This window comes from Athalia rosae, chromosome 2 (genome assembly GCF_917208135.1).
Source record: "Athalia rosae chromosome 2, iyAthRosa1.1, whole genome shotgun sequence".
NCBI lineage: Eukaryota > Metazoa > Arthropoda > Insecta > Hymenoptera > Athaliidae > Athalia > Athalia rosae.
The window spans coordinates 23,485,130-23,502,488 of NC_064027.1; the positions used below are offsets into that span (position 1 = coordinate 23,485,130).

The window sequence follows — 17,359 nt, forward strand, 5'->3', positions numbered from 1 at the left end:
CTACCTCCACTTCTTTACTTTCTCCTCTTCTTCTTCTTCTTCTTCTTCTTCTTCTTACCGGCCGTTAATTTATTTGCAGACGCGCGCGCGCGAGTCCGCATCCCCGCTGTGACCACCTTTATGGCCCATTCGCCCTCCATTCTGTTTGAAAGAATCCAAATCTCCTTCGGTTTTTATACCATATATATACACACCGATGATATGACGAGAATTTAAGAAAAAACATTTTTTTTATCTCTCGTTTTGACTCTCTACGTACACCGGACAGACGACGCGCTAGCAAAAACGAATTTTATGACACCCCGCGTAAACCTCACCTGTTTTTAAAAATAAAAAGAAGACCGGAAGACGGAGGAATAAAAGAAACTGCTCGATCTCTCGGGTTGGAAACTCTACGCCCCGATCAATCAGACGGATATCTTTTTCCGCTCGTTTTAATACGACGACGATCATCGTCGTCGTCAATTTATTCTTACCTAATAGTTTGAATACCGTAACTGCGAGTCAAACTACCGGCCCCACGGTAAAATGGTCTACTAAATGCATGTGGACGGTAACGTCGGACGTTGAATTATTTAAATAAAGAAGATCGACTCGCTCCGTGTAGCGACTATAAAGGAACTACGACCACGGAGTTTAAAGCCTGATCCATATGGTTCGTAGAATTGCCCATCATCAGCCCTTTCTTTGCCGTACGTAGGTATAACGTACGTAGCTCATATATAGTTGCTGGATTAGGTCTAGTCATAGTCTTCTCTCTTTTCTCTCTAATCACTCGAGTCATCGTTTGCCTCGTTTTCCGCCTCCCCGAAACTTACTTCGTTCCGGATTTACTTGCCGCTACTCACGATACCGATACCCCATACTAAATTCAAATCCTTCACGCGGTTTCGGCCACGCGTTCCACTCGCAGGCCAAAAACTCGAAGAGTTCGAGTGAATTCTCGGACACGAAGAATGATTTTAGACGCGCTCCATATCCTATTGTACACCTTCTTCGAACACCTCCGAAGATTCGACGAAAATTTTTCGACGAGAGCGTTACGCGCGTTCGCTGAGACGTCGAGGTATTCCGATGCTCGCCGACTCGTGGGAGTCGATGGATTGTTGAAATATTCTCCGAGAGATATGGAAGAAAAATTTTCCCAGTTCTGCCCAACTCTCGATGTCGATTCTCGGCGAGCTTTTGAGGAAGGTATAGGTACGACGGAAGCCTTCGCGATTCACATATCGCATACGGCTTCCGCTGGAATACGATGATCGTGATTACGATGACGAGGATGATGATAATGATGACGATAATGCGGCACGTTGCTGATTATGTGCCTGATATGGTTACCAGCGAGTAACAAAATCGATCTCCTTATAAACCCGTGGCTAGAAGCGAACTACGTTGTACCCGCGATGTACATGGGTATATAGATATATATTTTATACCTATGTACCGTTCAACGCGAGTATCGCCATTTTTGCCAATTGCATAAATATCGGGTGAGTATATAGCGGGTACTTTACCGCAACGGCCAATTTACAATTTAGCTGTATTTTATATCTACGAAGACCGACTGCCTTTTTCAGATACAACTTATGTACCCGTATATACATACATATACATACACCGAACGGACAACATAAGGTATTATTTTCTCCAGATGATCCGTTAAATCGTTCATAAAGATCTAAAGGATCGGGTTTGCTACAATGAAATTGCACATTCAATCTACAAACGAATCTTCATTCATGAAGGCTACACGGTAGACATTATACACTACGTGGTTCAGGGGTATAATTGAATGAAACTTGCGGTGGACTTGACTCGATCCTAGCGATGAGCTTAACGCGGTATGGAAACAGAAGCGAAAGAAGGACGCTGAGGATGAGGTCAAGCACGGGAAAGAATTTCATAACTCCTTACCGGTGTGCGATCGGTGCACGCACCTCGCCGACTATCTCCACACCTCGTCGAGCGCTGATAAACGTTATCGATCGGTTAATTCTTTTCCCCCCCTCTTCAAATTCAGTGTACGAAATATAATGGTAATTCAATCTTCGTTATCTCATATCAAATCTCGAAGCAGAATTTCGGTGCTTCGTTGCAGAAGAAAAACAAACCATGCGTAAAAATTCTAAAATCGCTCAAGGTATTCGAATTTTACTTAATCTGCGGTGGATGAAATTTTTCAAAAAAAAGTTTCTCATTTCAAGAATACGAAAAAACTTTTTTGCTCGCGGTCGTTGGGGGGAGGGGGGGGGGGGGGGAATCGAAACGAGAAAACAAAGAAAATTGAAAAAAAAAAAAAGGAATGAAAAAAGTGCAGCTCGAAGTATTGCCACCCCGGTGTGTGGTTTATATAATAATAAAAATTCCTCGGTGTTAAACTCGGTATTTGGTTTGGGTGAGGAGCGCATACGGATCATGAGGGGATCACATGAGTCACACTAAAGGGCACATTAAACATCTAGAGTCAAGGTATATATACGCTATAGACGGTACTATATACGCCATATAGTATAACGTTGGTTAGCCGGCACCGGGCGGAATTCGTCGGCTAGATTGAGAGATATTCCGTCCGTCTAGTTGCCGTTTGTATCCCACTGTTGGGATGCGTGCACGGGGCGGGCACATGCACGCGCCTCGTATATACGTACACGCGTTACGTCCATGTTCGGGAGGTACACAAGTTCACTATAACACAAATACGAAGATTGAGAGGTGTACGTACAGAGTGGATATACGAAACGACGACGTATACGGATACGGATATCTCCTCATGTGTGCTGATGGCAAAGGGACGAGGCGAGGGGAGGGCGGGGGGGGAGTTCGAGTTTTTGTAGAGAGGGCAGCCCACTGCGTGCGGTCCTCCGGCGGATGGACCACCCAAGAAGAAAACCCGGCTTATACTTATAGCTGTTATACTCCAAGCTTCTCTGTATATCACCGAACGACGACCGATGCACCTCAGACTCTCGGATACACCGTATATATACCCACGTGTATGTATAGCTGAAGGATCTTTTAACGTTAGCGACACATCGGCGGTACCGCTCGCGATTTCAAAATCAAATTTCCCCCTCGTCGGTAGAGACGAAAATTTGAGAAAACGAAAAGAAATCTCATTCTCACCGCGCGTACGAACCTCGTATCCGTAGAATGTGGAGCAAATACGTGTAACAGGTGTACTCCGCACTAGGATGAAGAATTTTATTCAACTGTTGGCGTTTTTTTTTTTTTTTTTTTCTTCTCTTTCGAATAGCTGAAGGGGAAAGTCGAGAAGAAAGATAGGTATGCGTATACGCTCATGAGAAATCACGATATCGTTCGCTTACATTCTGGAAACTGAGAAATACCAAAAAAAGAAGAATTTCACTCAATTTTTAACGGTTTGAAGAAGTTCTCGATCTTTTGCCAAAAGGCGCGTTTAAATTTGACGTTATTTTCCTCGACCCTGCACTATGTGGAATATCATCGAAACAAACTGCGCACATTCCGAAGCGTACAACACTTCGTCGTCTCTTCATTAAATCCGTCAACGCCTCGCATATCTGTAAATGAGATCTCTTCCGTTTTTTTTTTTTTTTTTTTTTCTCTTTTGTTGGTTTTTTGATTTCAAATTTATTTTATTGCGACGTACAAAGCGTTCACTTTCTCGTAAAAGCTCAGCAGTATCATCGGCCACGGTTTTAATAGGTATGTATCTACGTAATTACTATTAAGATAGCGTGGTGACCGCGAGTGATAATCGCCCTCTTTATATGTAAGTTCCTCGAACACTGTACATAACGTGCATACGTATTATACGCATATAATACGTATATATATACATAATATAATAAGCTTTGGCAGTTCACTTATCAATAATTGACTCGATTCTACGAACGTATGCGAACGCGTATTATGTGAATAATAATAATTATACGACCATTTGCAGGATATCTGTAATACCAAGGAGCGATATCTGGTATAAGTGAAGAAAAAAAATTCTCCAAATATGGCCACAATTAATAACGATATTGATACATCAAATTATTCTTTCACGACGCGATGATCTTTCGCTATACTTGAATTTTTCCTAGTTTCAAAACTAACGCGACGACGACCCTCCTACACCTCTATTATATTCATGAAATTCGAACGAGGTATATATACGTGTACACCGTATAGTTATACACCACGTATATATATATATATATATATATATATATATATACAATCTGCACATTTATGCACGGGACTCATTCGCCAGAATGAATTATTGAGCAGTTAATAATCCTCAGCGGGTTATCCGTCCCCATGAGCACAGCTATTCGTTCCAACTTTAGAAATATTAGAGATAGATGCGTGTGCCATCTAAACGTATACGAGCAATAAGTCCTCATCGTCGTCTTCTTTAGATTTTTCGAATCGCGTCAGTTCCTGACCCCGAAGACGTACGCGACGCAAATCGAGACGTCGATTTTACAGAAACGAAATGGACTCGTTTTGACGAACGACGGCCAGGGGTCATGATACAGGTGAGATCGTAGTCGTATCCTGCATAACTTAATTCTATTCCTCGGCAGAAGCAAAATCAGCAAGAGCAACGGTGCAATAACACATCAGCAGCAGCGGAGCTATTTCAGTCGAGTCTTATAATGATCGTTTGTGAAATTGCAGGTTTCATTGAACTGTCAGTCGCGGATTGGGCTTCATTCGGTTAAGCTGCTCGACAGGGTATACTTGTGCCCCCGAGTGTTACAACGGCCATGCTTTTATCGGACCTCTTCATTTATATATATACATACAAATAATTTATACCTTCACAGATATCCCTCCCTCTCTCTCTCTCTCTCTCTCTCTCTCTCTCTCTCTCTCTCTATGGATATAATCCACACAGACATTTACACGTAGCGAGAAACCACACAGAATTTTTACGGCGCACCAAAATTAGGACGATTTTTTTTTTTTCTTTCCTTTTTTTCATAATTCTTTTTATTCCTATAGGATCACCTGTGTTGATCACCGCGGGATCGATCGATCATTCTTTCAATTTTCTCTTCTATTTGTATAATACACTGTACTACATACACATACCCTATGTACGTATCGTATTGTACATATTTATAGATATGTTATACATGTAACGTATATTGGCGGAGGTGAATTATTCTACGCACGTAATGTTTATAGGTATTTAAAACGCGTGTGTAGGTAGAAAGCGGTTTTATATATACCAGAGTTTGATTGCGAAATGGAATCGATTCGATTAACGCCGAGAGAATAAAAAAAAAAAAAAATATATAAAAAAATGATGAAAAAAAAAAATGGATAAATAAAAATGGCGACGTGGGCCGGAGGGAAATAATGTTGATACCAATAACCCAATTACAACAGCGATTGATGAGGATCCCGGTGAGTCGCTATTGTGATAGTGTGAGATCAAAGACCGTCGAAGTTATACGGTATAAAATAAGAATTGGTATAGATAGATCGTAGATTGATTGATCGATTGAAAATTTAACTCGCTTTCTTATCTTCGTATTTATTCTATTTCCATTTTATTCATCGTTCCGATTATTCACCAATGTTTTTATCCTCTCTTGATTTTTTCTCTCCGTTCAAAACGGCTGCAAGGACGTAATGTGCGATCGGCGAATCGTTGGAGTAAAAATGTGAGGAATTGAAAATTATACGAGTGCCGATGATCGACGACGTTCTCGAATCGATTATTTCATACCGACAATTTTTATATCCGCAAGGCAAGATAACATAAAATGCGAGTGACTGGACGACTTCATACAGTTGGATCTCCTTTGCCATACGCGTTATGAACGCGAAGATAGTTATTCTCCAACTCTTCGAAAAAAAAAAGATAGAAAAAAAACACCAAGATGGAAGAGTGTATCGTTGAATTGAGAGAGGAGATACGTACGACGTGTATACCGCGATTACGTCGATCGGGACGATCCGTCGGGGAAGTCTTCGCCGTAGACTTCGATCTATCGACGATTCATGCGGCAAGAAATATACCACCGAGGTAATAACGTATCCATACACCAAACGTCGTAAGTACTGTGAGGTCGAGCGTCGACGGTATACGCCAAAGAAAAGCATCGGGCAATAGCGATATGGGCAACAACAAACTGCATCGACGGCGATTCGCAATTGGCATCTCCTGCTATACGGAGTGATCCGCACCGTCGATGAGCATCGTGGATGGGGATAACTGAACCGATTGCAAGCGACTATAAGATCACCATCAGCATCGAGAGAGTGAAGGGGAGATAAAAGTTATGACTCCATGCGACGATCGGGAATTACCTATAATACTGCACAGGTATATATACGCTTCGATCTTCGAGCGGCGCGAGCTTTTTTTATTTTTACATTTATTTCGCATATACATGTATATGTGTGTACCCAACGTCTTCGCCGCTGCCGCCGCTGCACCGGGTTAGTCCTTATTTAGTTTGCTGACCGCGAGCACACATGTGCGTACACATATTTACGTGTCGCACGGGGACTCGTGCTGTACGTACGTAAAGGCGTCGAATCTGCCATATGCCGCGGTGTTCATTATTCCACCTAAGTGCCCATGGGTATTATGGTTGTCGGATGGAACGGTATCACGTGTGATTTCGCCGTTTGATTTCTTAACTTTTCCAAGTCCTTTATTTCATCTACAAGACATCTGCACCCGATCGCGTCGTCTCCGGTGAAACTTCAACTCGAGAGGGGCGTGAAGGGGGATACGATCGGCTCTCGACTCTTAAGTAGTTAGTTACTACAGGCCTAGCTGGTTATACGTATATCGGTATCCTTCTCTCTCTCTCTCTCTCTCTCGCTCTCTCGTATGCGAGCGAACCTCTCAAAGTTTACTTGAGACTCAAGAGCTGGCTCGAGAGAGTTGGTAACACTTGGGGAGAACCTGTAAACTGCAGTGATGAAGACCTATACCACCTATCAACGGGATGCAGGTATAGAGGAGTATATTTATAAGGTATACGCCACCGATCGAGATACGAAACTTCGAGGAGCAGAAAAAACTCTATATTCCATATGAATATTACACCGAAATTAGGAAAGCAGCTAACTCTTCTTGTGATACGAGAAATGGGCGGACAACACCGAAACGTGATGATTCACCTGTTTCCCCCTGGCCACTCGAGTCGTCCTTCGTACTTTTATTGTTTTTTTTCTCCTCGTTCCCAAGGCATTCGGTTCATATCATTTTAATTACAACGCGCGTATGTTTCTCGAGAGTCTAATCAATTTTTCGAAGTGACGTGATCTGTTTCGGTGATGATAAAATGTTCGAAATCCTTTTTTTTTTTCTTGTCCCTCATTTTTTTCAAATATTTTTCAACTCGCTCCCTCGTCTACACCGCTCCAAATTGGCTGTGCAGAACACCGGCAAATAACGAGAGAACAAACACCGCGATTATTTTAACACAATGAAAAAAAATAAGATGCGAACTCTGAATATTTTGTTATCGATATTCTAAAACTGAAAATGCTGTCGCGCCGCACGTACATACGACGTGGCATGCGTTCACATATCTGATTTTATTTCTGGGGTCACGATTCGTTTTGTAAATAGCCATAATAGTACACTACGTACGTACAACAAATTACGTCGGTGTGTACGGTAAGAAAATGGTGTGTCGTTGGTAGACGGGTGTTTGACTGCGAAAGAGTCAAGAGCTTAATCACATCATCCTCAACAACTGCAACAGCAGCGGCGGCAGCAGCAGCGGCAGCATCATCGGCAGCCGGCAGCATGGCATCATCGGAGTATAGAGGAACCCGTATTATTATGTGTATATACGCAAGTGTATGTATACCTATACCTCCGCAAGAGCGTTGTGCACAACTCCACGGCATGACGCCGCGCCGATGCAGGAACCGACTATTTTAGCGTTATTTTTAATGAATGAATCGCGCGAAACTTGCACCTCGAGTACGAGGTGCCCGATGTACGTACGTGACACGTGCACGCGTACCATAGAGGTGCGAGTCGTATTGTACCCAAGAAGAATTGGTCCGACTTCCAATTGTCTGGCGTACGTTGAGTTTTGTGGTACGGTGTGTTTCGTGCTTTATATCCTTATACCTCGCCCGAGAGCTGACCTGCCATATAAGAGGTTTTGCCACACACCTTGCCTCGCGAGGCCCGAGGCACGATATTCATTCCCCTTCGAGCCGGCGGTCTCGGCTTATTAAAGCTAATAATGTAGATTTACTAGCTAATTTCACATAAAGTGAACACTGTTCTACTATACGGCACAAAATAAGCAGTAACGTGCTTTTAACTCGTATATAGTAACGTTTAAATATTATTTAAGCATACAATATAATATCATACGTATAGATACGTGTGTATGCGTACACAATATATGTTTATAAAGAACAATATAATGCGGGCTGCTGCAGATACAGAGAGAATGAAACCTTAATAGTTATGGCCGTCGTATAAAGGTCGGATAAACGTTTTCAATAATTAAACGTAACGGAGTACAGTATATATATAAAGTACGATACGAGGAAGACACCCGCTCGTTAACAATAAATAACAAAAAAAAATAAATTAATAAAATAATAATCGTTGCTCTAGAAGGAAGTCATATCCATTCGAACACCATCGCAATTATCACGATAATTATTATAATATAGGTAATAGGGCTGTACAGTATATATATACAATGAGCTTTCGAACTTCTCGAGAATGTGTATAGAAAAATTTGTTTTAGAAAAAACCTGTAGTGACCCGGGCTCAGGTCGTTGACCGAAAATAAAGGCAAAAGAAAAGGAAAAAAAAAAGGTCAAAAAGGAAATGACCGTAAAAAGATTCCAGATACTCGGACATCCTGCTGCAGACGCCTAGAGTCCTGCGAGGAGTCCTGAAATTTTTTTTTTTTTTTCTCTTCTCCTCTTTTCTCCCAACACCCCGGGGCAGCCGGTCGGCTTCCGTCATAATATCCATTCCGGGTCATCTATACGAGTTTTAGTTTTATAGCCACACTTCACGCGACGTATAAGTCGACCCCTAAATATTCCGGCTGAGTTATATATTTCCAAGCCCCTGCAGTTTCTATCCTCATCAGGATTAATTGAGTGACGTATATACGATAGATTGTCACCACGCCCTGTTATAATAAGTCGCACCTTTTCGGTATACGGACACCTATTGTGTGCGGGCAGGATAAACTTTTTCGAAGGATCCTCAGCCGTACGAAGAGATTGTAGTAAAATGATGAAGAAGAAGAAGAAGACGAAGAAGTTGTCGCAGTCGAAAAGAAGAAGATTCGGCTTGGCATAACAGTCGGAAAATAGTTTGAGAGGTATTTCGTGAGTATTGGATGTTACGGGATGAGAGAGTGACAATGAAGATGAGAAGTCAAAGAGCCGCGCTCAACATTCTTGACTCGTTCGAGTGCTCGAAACTCCTGCTGCTGCAGATCGACCACCAAGAGATCCTGCGTCGCTATACTCGAAATACCGAATACCGAATACGCACCCGTACAGCGCTAAACCAGGATCCTTGAAATCGTTTACGAAAGAAAAAAAAAAAACAAAGGAAATCTTTCAACGAACCATACAACCCTCGAGGAACACACCGCACCTCGGGTAACTTACAAAAATGTCATCGGCGACATCGGGACGAAATTAGCGCCGGCGAAATAAATAACAAAAACGAAAAATAAACGCCCAAACAAGCCACGGGCGAGCACTGAGATCCAGATGGACGTATTTCGTTCGGAGATCTTCCGAATTTTCAAGAAATATACTCTTCTCGGAGAAACGATGTACGTGACCAACGTACTGTTACGAAAAATTCGAGCGTTCTTCTTAAAAAAAATGGAAGAAACTGATTCCTCGTCATCCTATAATTCGTGTGTTTAGTCATGAAGTGATTGAATTTTTTAGTTTTTCATTTGTCTCGTCGCTTCAAGAGGATTCGAAGAGCCGTTCGTTTGTCGAAACATACGACACCGTTCCGATATAGACAGATGCACTGAATAATTTATTGTATTAGGTAATTTCTCGGTTTCGGACCCCTGCAATATCTCCAGACTCGCCCCACGCAGTTAACTTATCCCCATGAATTCGCTTACTTCTCTGAGCCACCTCGGTGAACGCGTACAGTAAAATGATTAAAACGAACCGATCATGGCAAAATATACGTCCCTCAGCCGTGATCTGCAGCACGTCTACCCCCCTGGCTTTGACTAAAAGCTAGCGTGTAAAATGCATCGGAAGCAATTGAATTCCTGGCATAGTTTGAAAATCAGCCAGACAGGGGATGTGACAGCCTTTACGCGGAAACATCAACCGGAGAGGGTTGATGCCCCTTCCCTCCAGCGCCGAGGGGTCCCTGAAGTCCCGACCTAATCGTAACCGTTCCTCCGTCGTCCTTCAAGCTGCGGATGTTCACCCGTCGCCACCTTCACGCGCGACACGCATTCCAATGTTTTGCCGATATTCGAACGTAAACAGAGACCTCAAATATCTCCATTAGCTACGGACCGGTAGCCATGCGTTTGTGTTATAAGTTGTTTTTTTTTTTCAATAATCTTCCAGGACCTCTCGGAGAAAATTCCATCGAACGCAGCCCAGCTGCAGCACGGCTAATTCAGCCAGGGGTTGAAATAAATGGCGATTTTTACGGCGAGGGATGCGTGAGAGGGAAAACTAAACCACGCCCAGAAGTAACCCTTGTATATGTATATAAACTACCCAGTCTATTCCGCCGCTGATTATGTTCAACTGATACAAAAATGCCTAATCAGCTGAACCACGGGTGGTCTGCGATAATGCGTCCGCTCCACCCTTAAATAATCACTTTGTTCGATTACGTTTATCGCCTACTTTTCACCGCTAACTTTGCAAGTTTTCCCCCTAGATAATTTTATGATTGATGATTTGAGTTTCGCAGCGGCATCGAATGGCTCCCAAGTTATTCACAATTTTTTATCCATTGTTACACGTCACGTTGTACTTTTCTGTAGAATTACAGTTCACGAGCTACCAGTTAGTTGAGAGTATATAAGAAAGGAAAAAAGAACAGAATTTTTTCTCTGTAGAAATCAACGCGGTTTTTATTCGTACACCTTACCATACAGCGTTCACTCGAGTGGTTCGTGTTCATATTACACCCATACCTGTCCACTCGATTTATTGACACTTCCAATAAGGTATATAATACAGTGTACCGCCTCGAGCTACGATTACTGATTACTTTGACATTTTCTTCGGTCAGAATGCATTCAGTGAACTTACATTAGGTGTGTATAGGTATATAACTTGAACACCACAATTGAACATTAATCAAATTTGTATTGCTTCAATATACGTCTAGTTATGCCCCTTTCAAAATTCCTCAATCCATAGCTCGACCTGCACCCGATTCATCTCGTGAAATAAAATTTTCCGCTCATGAGATCCTTATTTTTTTTTTTTTTTGCTTTTGAAGAAAAAAAAATTCTCATCCTTCACACGACGCCGTCTGCGCGTCTACAATATTATCTTCGATAATCAATTTTTCGAGGTGCCGATACAATTAGAAAGAAATAAGGTTCGCGGAGATGAAAAAGGAGATAGCGAGAGAAAGAGAAAAAAAAAAAAAAGAAGACGAAGAAAAGGTCCCGAACTACAAGAGAAAGAGACCCGCCTCGGGCAACGGAAGGAAAATAAACATCTTACAACCGTTAAGCGGTAATTAATTATTATTCGGATCCCCGGAGAAATTCGTGGGTGGTTTCGACTCGACGACTGTATATCACGACTCGTGTCGCGTAACTCTAATAACGCATCGAATGCGATGTATGTATGATGGAAGAATAAATCTCGGTATTTCATTCGTTCGCCATCGCGAGACCCGAGGAGAGAGGTGGACGTGTAAATAGAAGTCGTTCGAGATTACAACCGGAATTAGATAATCTTATCGTACCTCGCTAATTGATAATAATCAGGTTATTCCTATTGTAGGAACATGCGAGGTATTAAATTTATTTAAAATTCATTTATTCGTTTCACTTTTGCAAAGATCCAAGAAAATTATATTGTCCGATTAAGATAATATACGGTTGTACACCGTTGTTCAATATTATAACGTCGTTTATTTAGAATCGTGTATATCCACATGTATCTATTAATAAATATGTACATATATTTATGTAGGTACACCTATAGCGGAATCGTATTTTCTTGCGTGACAAGTAGGTGCCCCTCGTTTACGTACATGTACGTATATCTATACGTACATACATATACCATGCGAATTCAACATATGTGTATGTATAACTAAAGCTTCCTTTGAATAGTAAAACATTATACAACATGAAAGGTGTTAATAAGAAAATCAACCTGTCATACGATAATTATTCTACGGAGTTGCACGATATAGCTGCAAAATTGTATATAACGGTCGAAATTATGGTGAAACACGACTTACGTTGCAGTGAAATAGATTAACATAAAGCCAGCTGCTAGCTGCTGTTGTTGCACTGTTGCTGCGGCGCGTTACTGCTGCTGCTGCTGCACTTTGCGCATTTAATTTGTACAACGTACTACTAAACTAAAAAAAAAAAAAAAACCGACCAAATTACTGCCGTTAGAGATGTAGGGTCAATAAACAATTACGTTTTTGATACCCGCTATTAGTGTTAGAAAAAAATGGAAGAAAAACGACTCGATAGATATGTATGAATTACGTTGAACCGATTTGCATGTATTTATTACTGTTAATTCTCATGGTTTTGAAAATCGAACATATCCGCGTTTACTACCCGTTAATTAAATATATGTATACGTATACAAAAATATAAATACGGCGGCTATAGTTGTTAAAATTGAATCCTGCGAATAGTTGTAATCCATGGACGATTAAATCTTATACTGGTAATAATTCCGGTGTATTCTCAACTTATGAATACACGGCCTATAACCGTGTTTGTAATTACAACTGATTTCCGATATTAATTACGTTCTATTAGGCTTAGGTAATTAGCTGGGTTGGGTTTAATAGAATTTAAAACAGGACCTGGCGTAGCGATTGAGTTTCCAGAGACAAACAAAAAAAGAAACTCGAATTAACGACTCGCAATATCCCATTAAGTTCATGTGAAGTTTAATTTCATAACTCCTGCCTGAATCGTAGCCGCGCAGTGTACGGTATTCTGTGTTCAGAATCGGTGATGAATATATAGACGAATGTCAAGAAAATCATCTTACCAGAAGAAGGCCTGTCCGAATATCTCGTGCAGTAGACCCACGCCGGCCAAAGAATCTGCTTTCCAGGATCGGGAGTTCCGGTTCCGGCTGATCCTGTGTTGTTTCCGGGGGGAACAGAAGCCCCGGTAGTGGTCTTGTTGGTTCCCCCGGGCGATGCTGATGTCGTCGATGGTTCGGAGCAACTTCTCTCGGAAGACTCTGACGACGATTCTAAAAAGTCTTTCGTCAGGTCAATAGGACGTTGCACCACTTTTTTAGGTCGCGATTTCTTCAGGGATATCGGATCGGTTATCCTCCTGCCGAAATCGGCTTTCAATATATTGTCTATGCTAAACTTCAGGTTACCCTGATGCTGAAGATTATTGTTATTGTTGTTGTTGTTGTTGTTGTTGATGTTGTTATTGTTGTTACTTCGATTATTCGTTGCTACCGGTACCGCGGGTGTTCGAATTCCCGAAGACGTTGTCGTCGTCGTGTTATCTGTGGTATCGCGGGGTGAAAGAGGGCTGGATTCTCTTGGCGGCGGTGAAGAACCTTGAAGGAGTTTGCTGACCGGAAGTCGATGCTGAGCTTGATTGTTCAGATGATGATGTAACGTCGAGGCACCGATAGATGCGATCTGTTGTTGTTGCTGCTGCTGAATCGGCAAGTGTGGATGTGGAGGACCGACCGGAGTGTGAGGCGGCACGTGATTTTGGTGCAAAAGTTGTTGCTGTTGGGGTAAAATCATTCCCGGATGAAGAACCGGCGACGAGGATTGCAAACCTGCGACTACCGCAGCTGCGGCAGCTACCCCGAGTGACGGTCGACCGACGGACGGTGGCGATAAGGAGAGCCTCGTAACGAGGGGTACGGTTATCGGAGTCCTATGAAGCGCCCTTTCGACCCCGGGATAAATGACGTCGTGTCCTTGAAGCGCCGGATGACAGGAGGCCGCAATCCTCGCAGGAAATTCCTGCAATGCTTCCGAAGAGTCCCTCGAGTACCTAGACGCACCGAGAATCTGATGCGAGTGGGAACTTGCGGCACTACCGACACCGTAACGAGTCGAAGAGACTGCTTCCGGCATCTCCGGTCTTCCGGGTGAAGACGCTGTGATGCTAGAGGACGCCGGTGATCTGACGGAAGCCGCTGGAGACGAGGGAGGATGGCTGCTGTAACCCGGACTCGGTATCCTGGACGTGCCGCTTCTTTGAAGTGAATTGTAATAATTTTGATGACTGGTGTGATCCGTGCAACTCGACGAGGCTGGCGAAGCGGCGGGGGAACGAGGGGGGGAAGACGTTGTGGATGTTCGGGTATTGCTCGTGTCCTCGCGTAATTCGGATTCCGGAAGTGCGGACGCTACGCCGTCGAATCTTGTACACGAGTCGACCCCACCATTGCCGATTCGGACGTCGACGTCGACGTCCACCTCGAGACTCAAACCTGCCGGTGTCGATTCGCTACCAACGCTCAGAACTTCGCTGGTGTCGCTCTCGCAATCGCTCATCTCAGTCTGGTCCTGGTTATCCCGAAGATGGTCGGAAACAGAACTCGATCTCCTCAGCTCCCGAGACTCTAGAAGCTGCATCGTATCCGGTATCGCACCTGACATCTCTGATCAATCGACCCGCCGGACCAATCCAACTTCAGTTTATCGCCAATCCTGTTTCCATTGATTCTTCCATCTTCAGGTAGGTAGTTATTTACACGTCCCGATGGGATCGAGATTTCAACAGGACCCCTTCGATTTCTTACATAGCGACCGATGTGTCTTCGATACCAGGCCTTATTTTCAGCGAATCTTCAGGATCGAGCTCGTGATCAATTCAGCGGCGATGGTATCATCTTGTTTGGTTTTCAGATGATTACAACCGGCTGATTAAGTTGATAATTTATACACTGTTCACTCGTTCGATTATATATCTTACCGTCCTATTCAGTATACTTAGAAATGAATTCGTTACAATATATCACTCGAATGTTAATCACTAAGGGTTGAAAAAAAAAATCGCGAAATAACTCGAAACGACACTTTGCGAAATCGATGAAGGGTCAACGACCAGAGTGATGCGCGTCGATAATTACCGGAAATGTCATGTGACAAACGCGATGTTTACAAGCGAATGATATTCTCTTTGACCCCGAAGATTACACGTTTGTCGGACCCGGTTGTGTCACGATGTCGTTCCGTGCAGTGGGCACCTAGTTGATCTCTTGGTTGCCGAGGCACGTCTGCTGGCTGACTTTTCAGAAGGGTATTTGGGGGGCGTTTCAGGGCGGCAATACTACCGCCGACACCCACCGACCGGCGATAGCTCCGCCTCAACATCTGCTTGTTTCACCACCGGTCGATTTCCACTCACTACGAGTTATCCAAAGCCCCGCCTCACGCTATCCGAACTCCCTCCATTCCAAATCATTTTCCCCCTCTTCGACTCATCCCGCAACACCTCAGTGGCTACTCTCTCGGGGACCAGGCCAGGTGTGTTTTATCCCAGATGTGTGGAGAGCCAATGCACACACATGAGATTAAAATTCGTATAGGTTCATCCCGGCGGCCTATAGATGAAAATGAAACCGAGAGCCTTTATTCTACGGGCTGGATAACTTCTGAATCGCGGTATTCCTCACTGATGGACGCTTGCGCGGAAATTTCTTCACGTTATCGTAGATTGTTGTTAAACATCGCGCGTAACTTGCCGGTAGCGTTAACAAGGCAGAAATAGAGAGAGAGAGAGAGAATAAGCGAGAGAACCGAGTAGAGAGGTGAACAGCTATAACACCGCATTATACCATGGTGATAGAATGTCGCGGAATGGAGACGCGCGGACAGATTGGCAGCTGTATAATCATCGTCTGATGTTATATGATGTCGACGAGCTCGGTGTAGAACATGGCGTGTGTTTACGTACGTTATAACCACATACCTACGAGTATACATCAAAGATATCAGTGGGTACCTAATAGGTACTCACGTCGTCGTGATGATCGTATATAATGGGCATTGTAACAATATAGCCGACGATTCCGATGAACCGCCACGCCGCAGATATATGTTACAATGAGTGTAATTGCTTGAGCTGCTTTAGAACGCGCCTGACTGAATGATGAATTACCCTTTAATCGAATTATCATTATCCGCGAATTGATGTATCTACACGGATGAAGAATCGACAGCGTTGCAGAAACAAGCCGCACGACAATTGAACCGTCAATTGCGATGACGGAAAGTTCGAGATCGCTCGCAAACTGGTCGATGAAGCCATTAGTTCTTTCCACCCCCATCTCTGGACGGATCACGTTGTACAGCGAACAACGAGAATTTGACGGAGTACTCAATTTCTGATCTTGAACTCGAATCGGAACTACGGCACTTGCGTCATTTACCTGGATGACTTTGATCCGGATTCCTCGCGAAATATAAGTGAAGGAGAAAGTCAGATCAGATGCTGAGGACTCACGATCGGTTCATCACTATTGTACAAAGTGAGTCGCAACAAAGGTCTGATTGGGGCGGGACTTCGATTGGCTGAGGCTCCGCCTTCATCCATTCTCACTTGCGATTCTCAAAATTACTTTCATCAGTCTTCAAGAACTAATCACTCTCTATTGACACAATGATAAGAATATCCGAAAATATCGCTACCTGATCGCGGATTGGCAACAGGAATTTTGAGAATGACGAGTCAATGTGGATGAGGGCGGAGCCTCAGCCAATTTGAGCTCCTCCCAAATCAGACTTTTGTTACGACTCACCCTGTACAAGTCGGGAATGTTGAACAAAGACGAATCAAAATTCTCGAAATCGAGCAATCAAGACTTTTCTTTGACTTTCGTCGCAGAGATTGTGATGAACGATAAAATACGGACAAGTATTTTTAAATGAGAAAATGAAGAATAAATATACAAACAAATAGCTCTCCGCTCGTTGCCGGTCGCGAGGGAATAGGGCCAAGAATTTTTCTCTTCGCATTCCCTCACATTTTCATTTTCAGAAGTTGAGTTTCTTTTTTTCGACCTCGAATATAATTCACCTGCTGCTGTCTCTAAATTTTTCTATGCAACTCAAGCGCGACGAGCGACGGTCGAAGAACCGGAACACCGAAGGGCAGCGTGACTAACCGAAAGAATCGTTCTCTCAGCTAGTTCTATGTAAGGTCTGAAA

At 43.2% G+C, this 17,359-nt stretch overlaps 1 protein-coding gene across 1 annotated transcript in view; it reads right to left on the reverse strand.

Annotated features, from left to right (window-relative positions):
• LOC105689276 (muscle segmentation homeobox-like) overlaps window positions 1-15,440 on the reverse strand; it is a 34,485-nt gene extending 19,045 nt beyond the window's left edge. The window contains exon 1 of the mRNA XM_020854206.2: window positions 13,210-15,440. Within this exon, the coding sequence (XP_020709865.2) occupies window positions 13,210-14,806 (1,597 nt within the window). The 5' untranslated portion in view covers window positions 14,807-15,440. The remainder of the gene's footprint in view (window positions 1-13,209) is intronic.
• Between the last annotated feature and the right edge of the window lie 1,919 nt (window positions 15,441-17,359).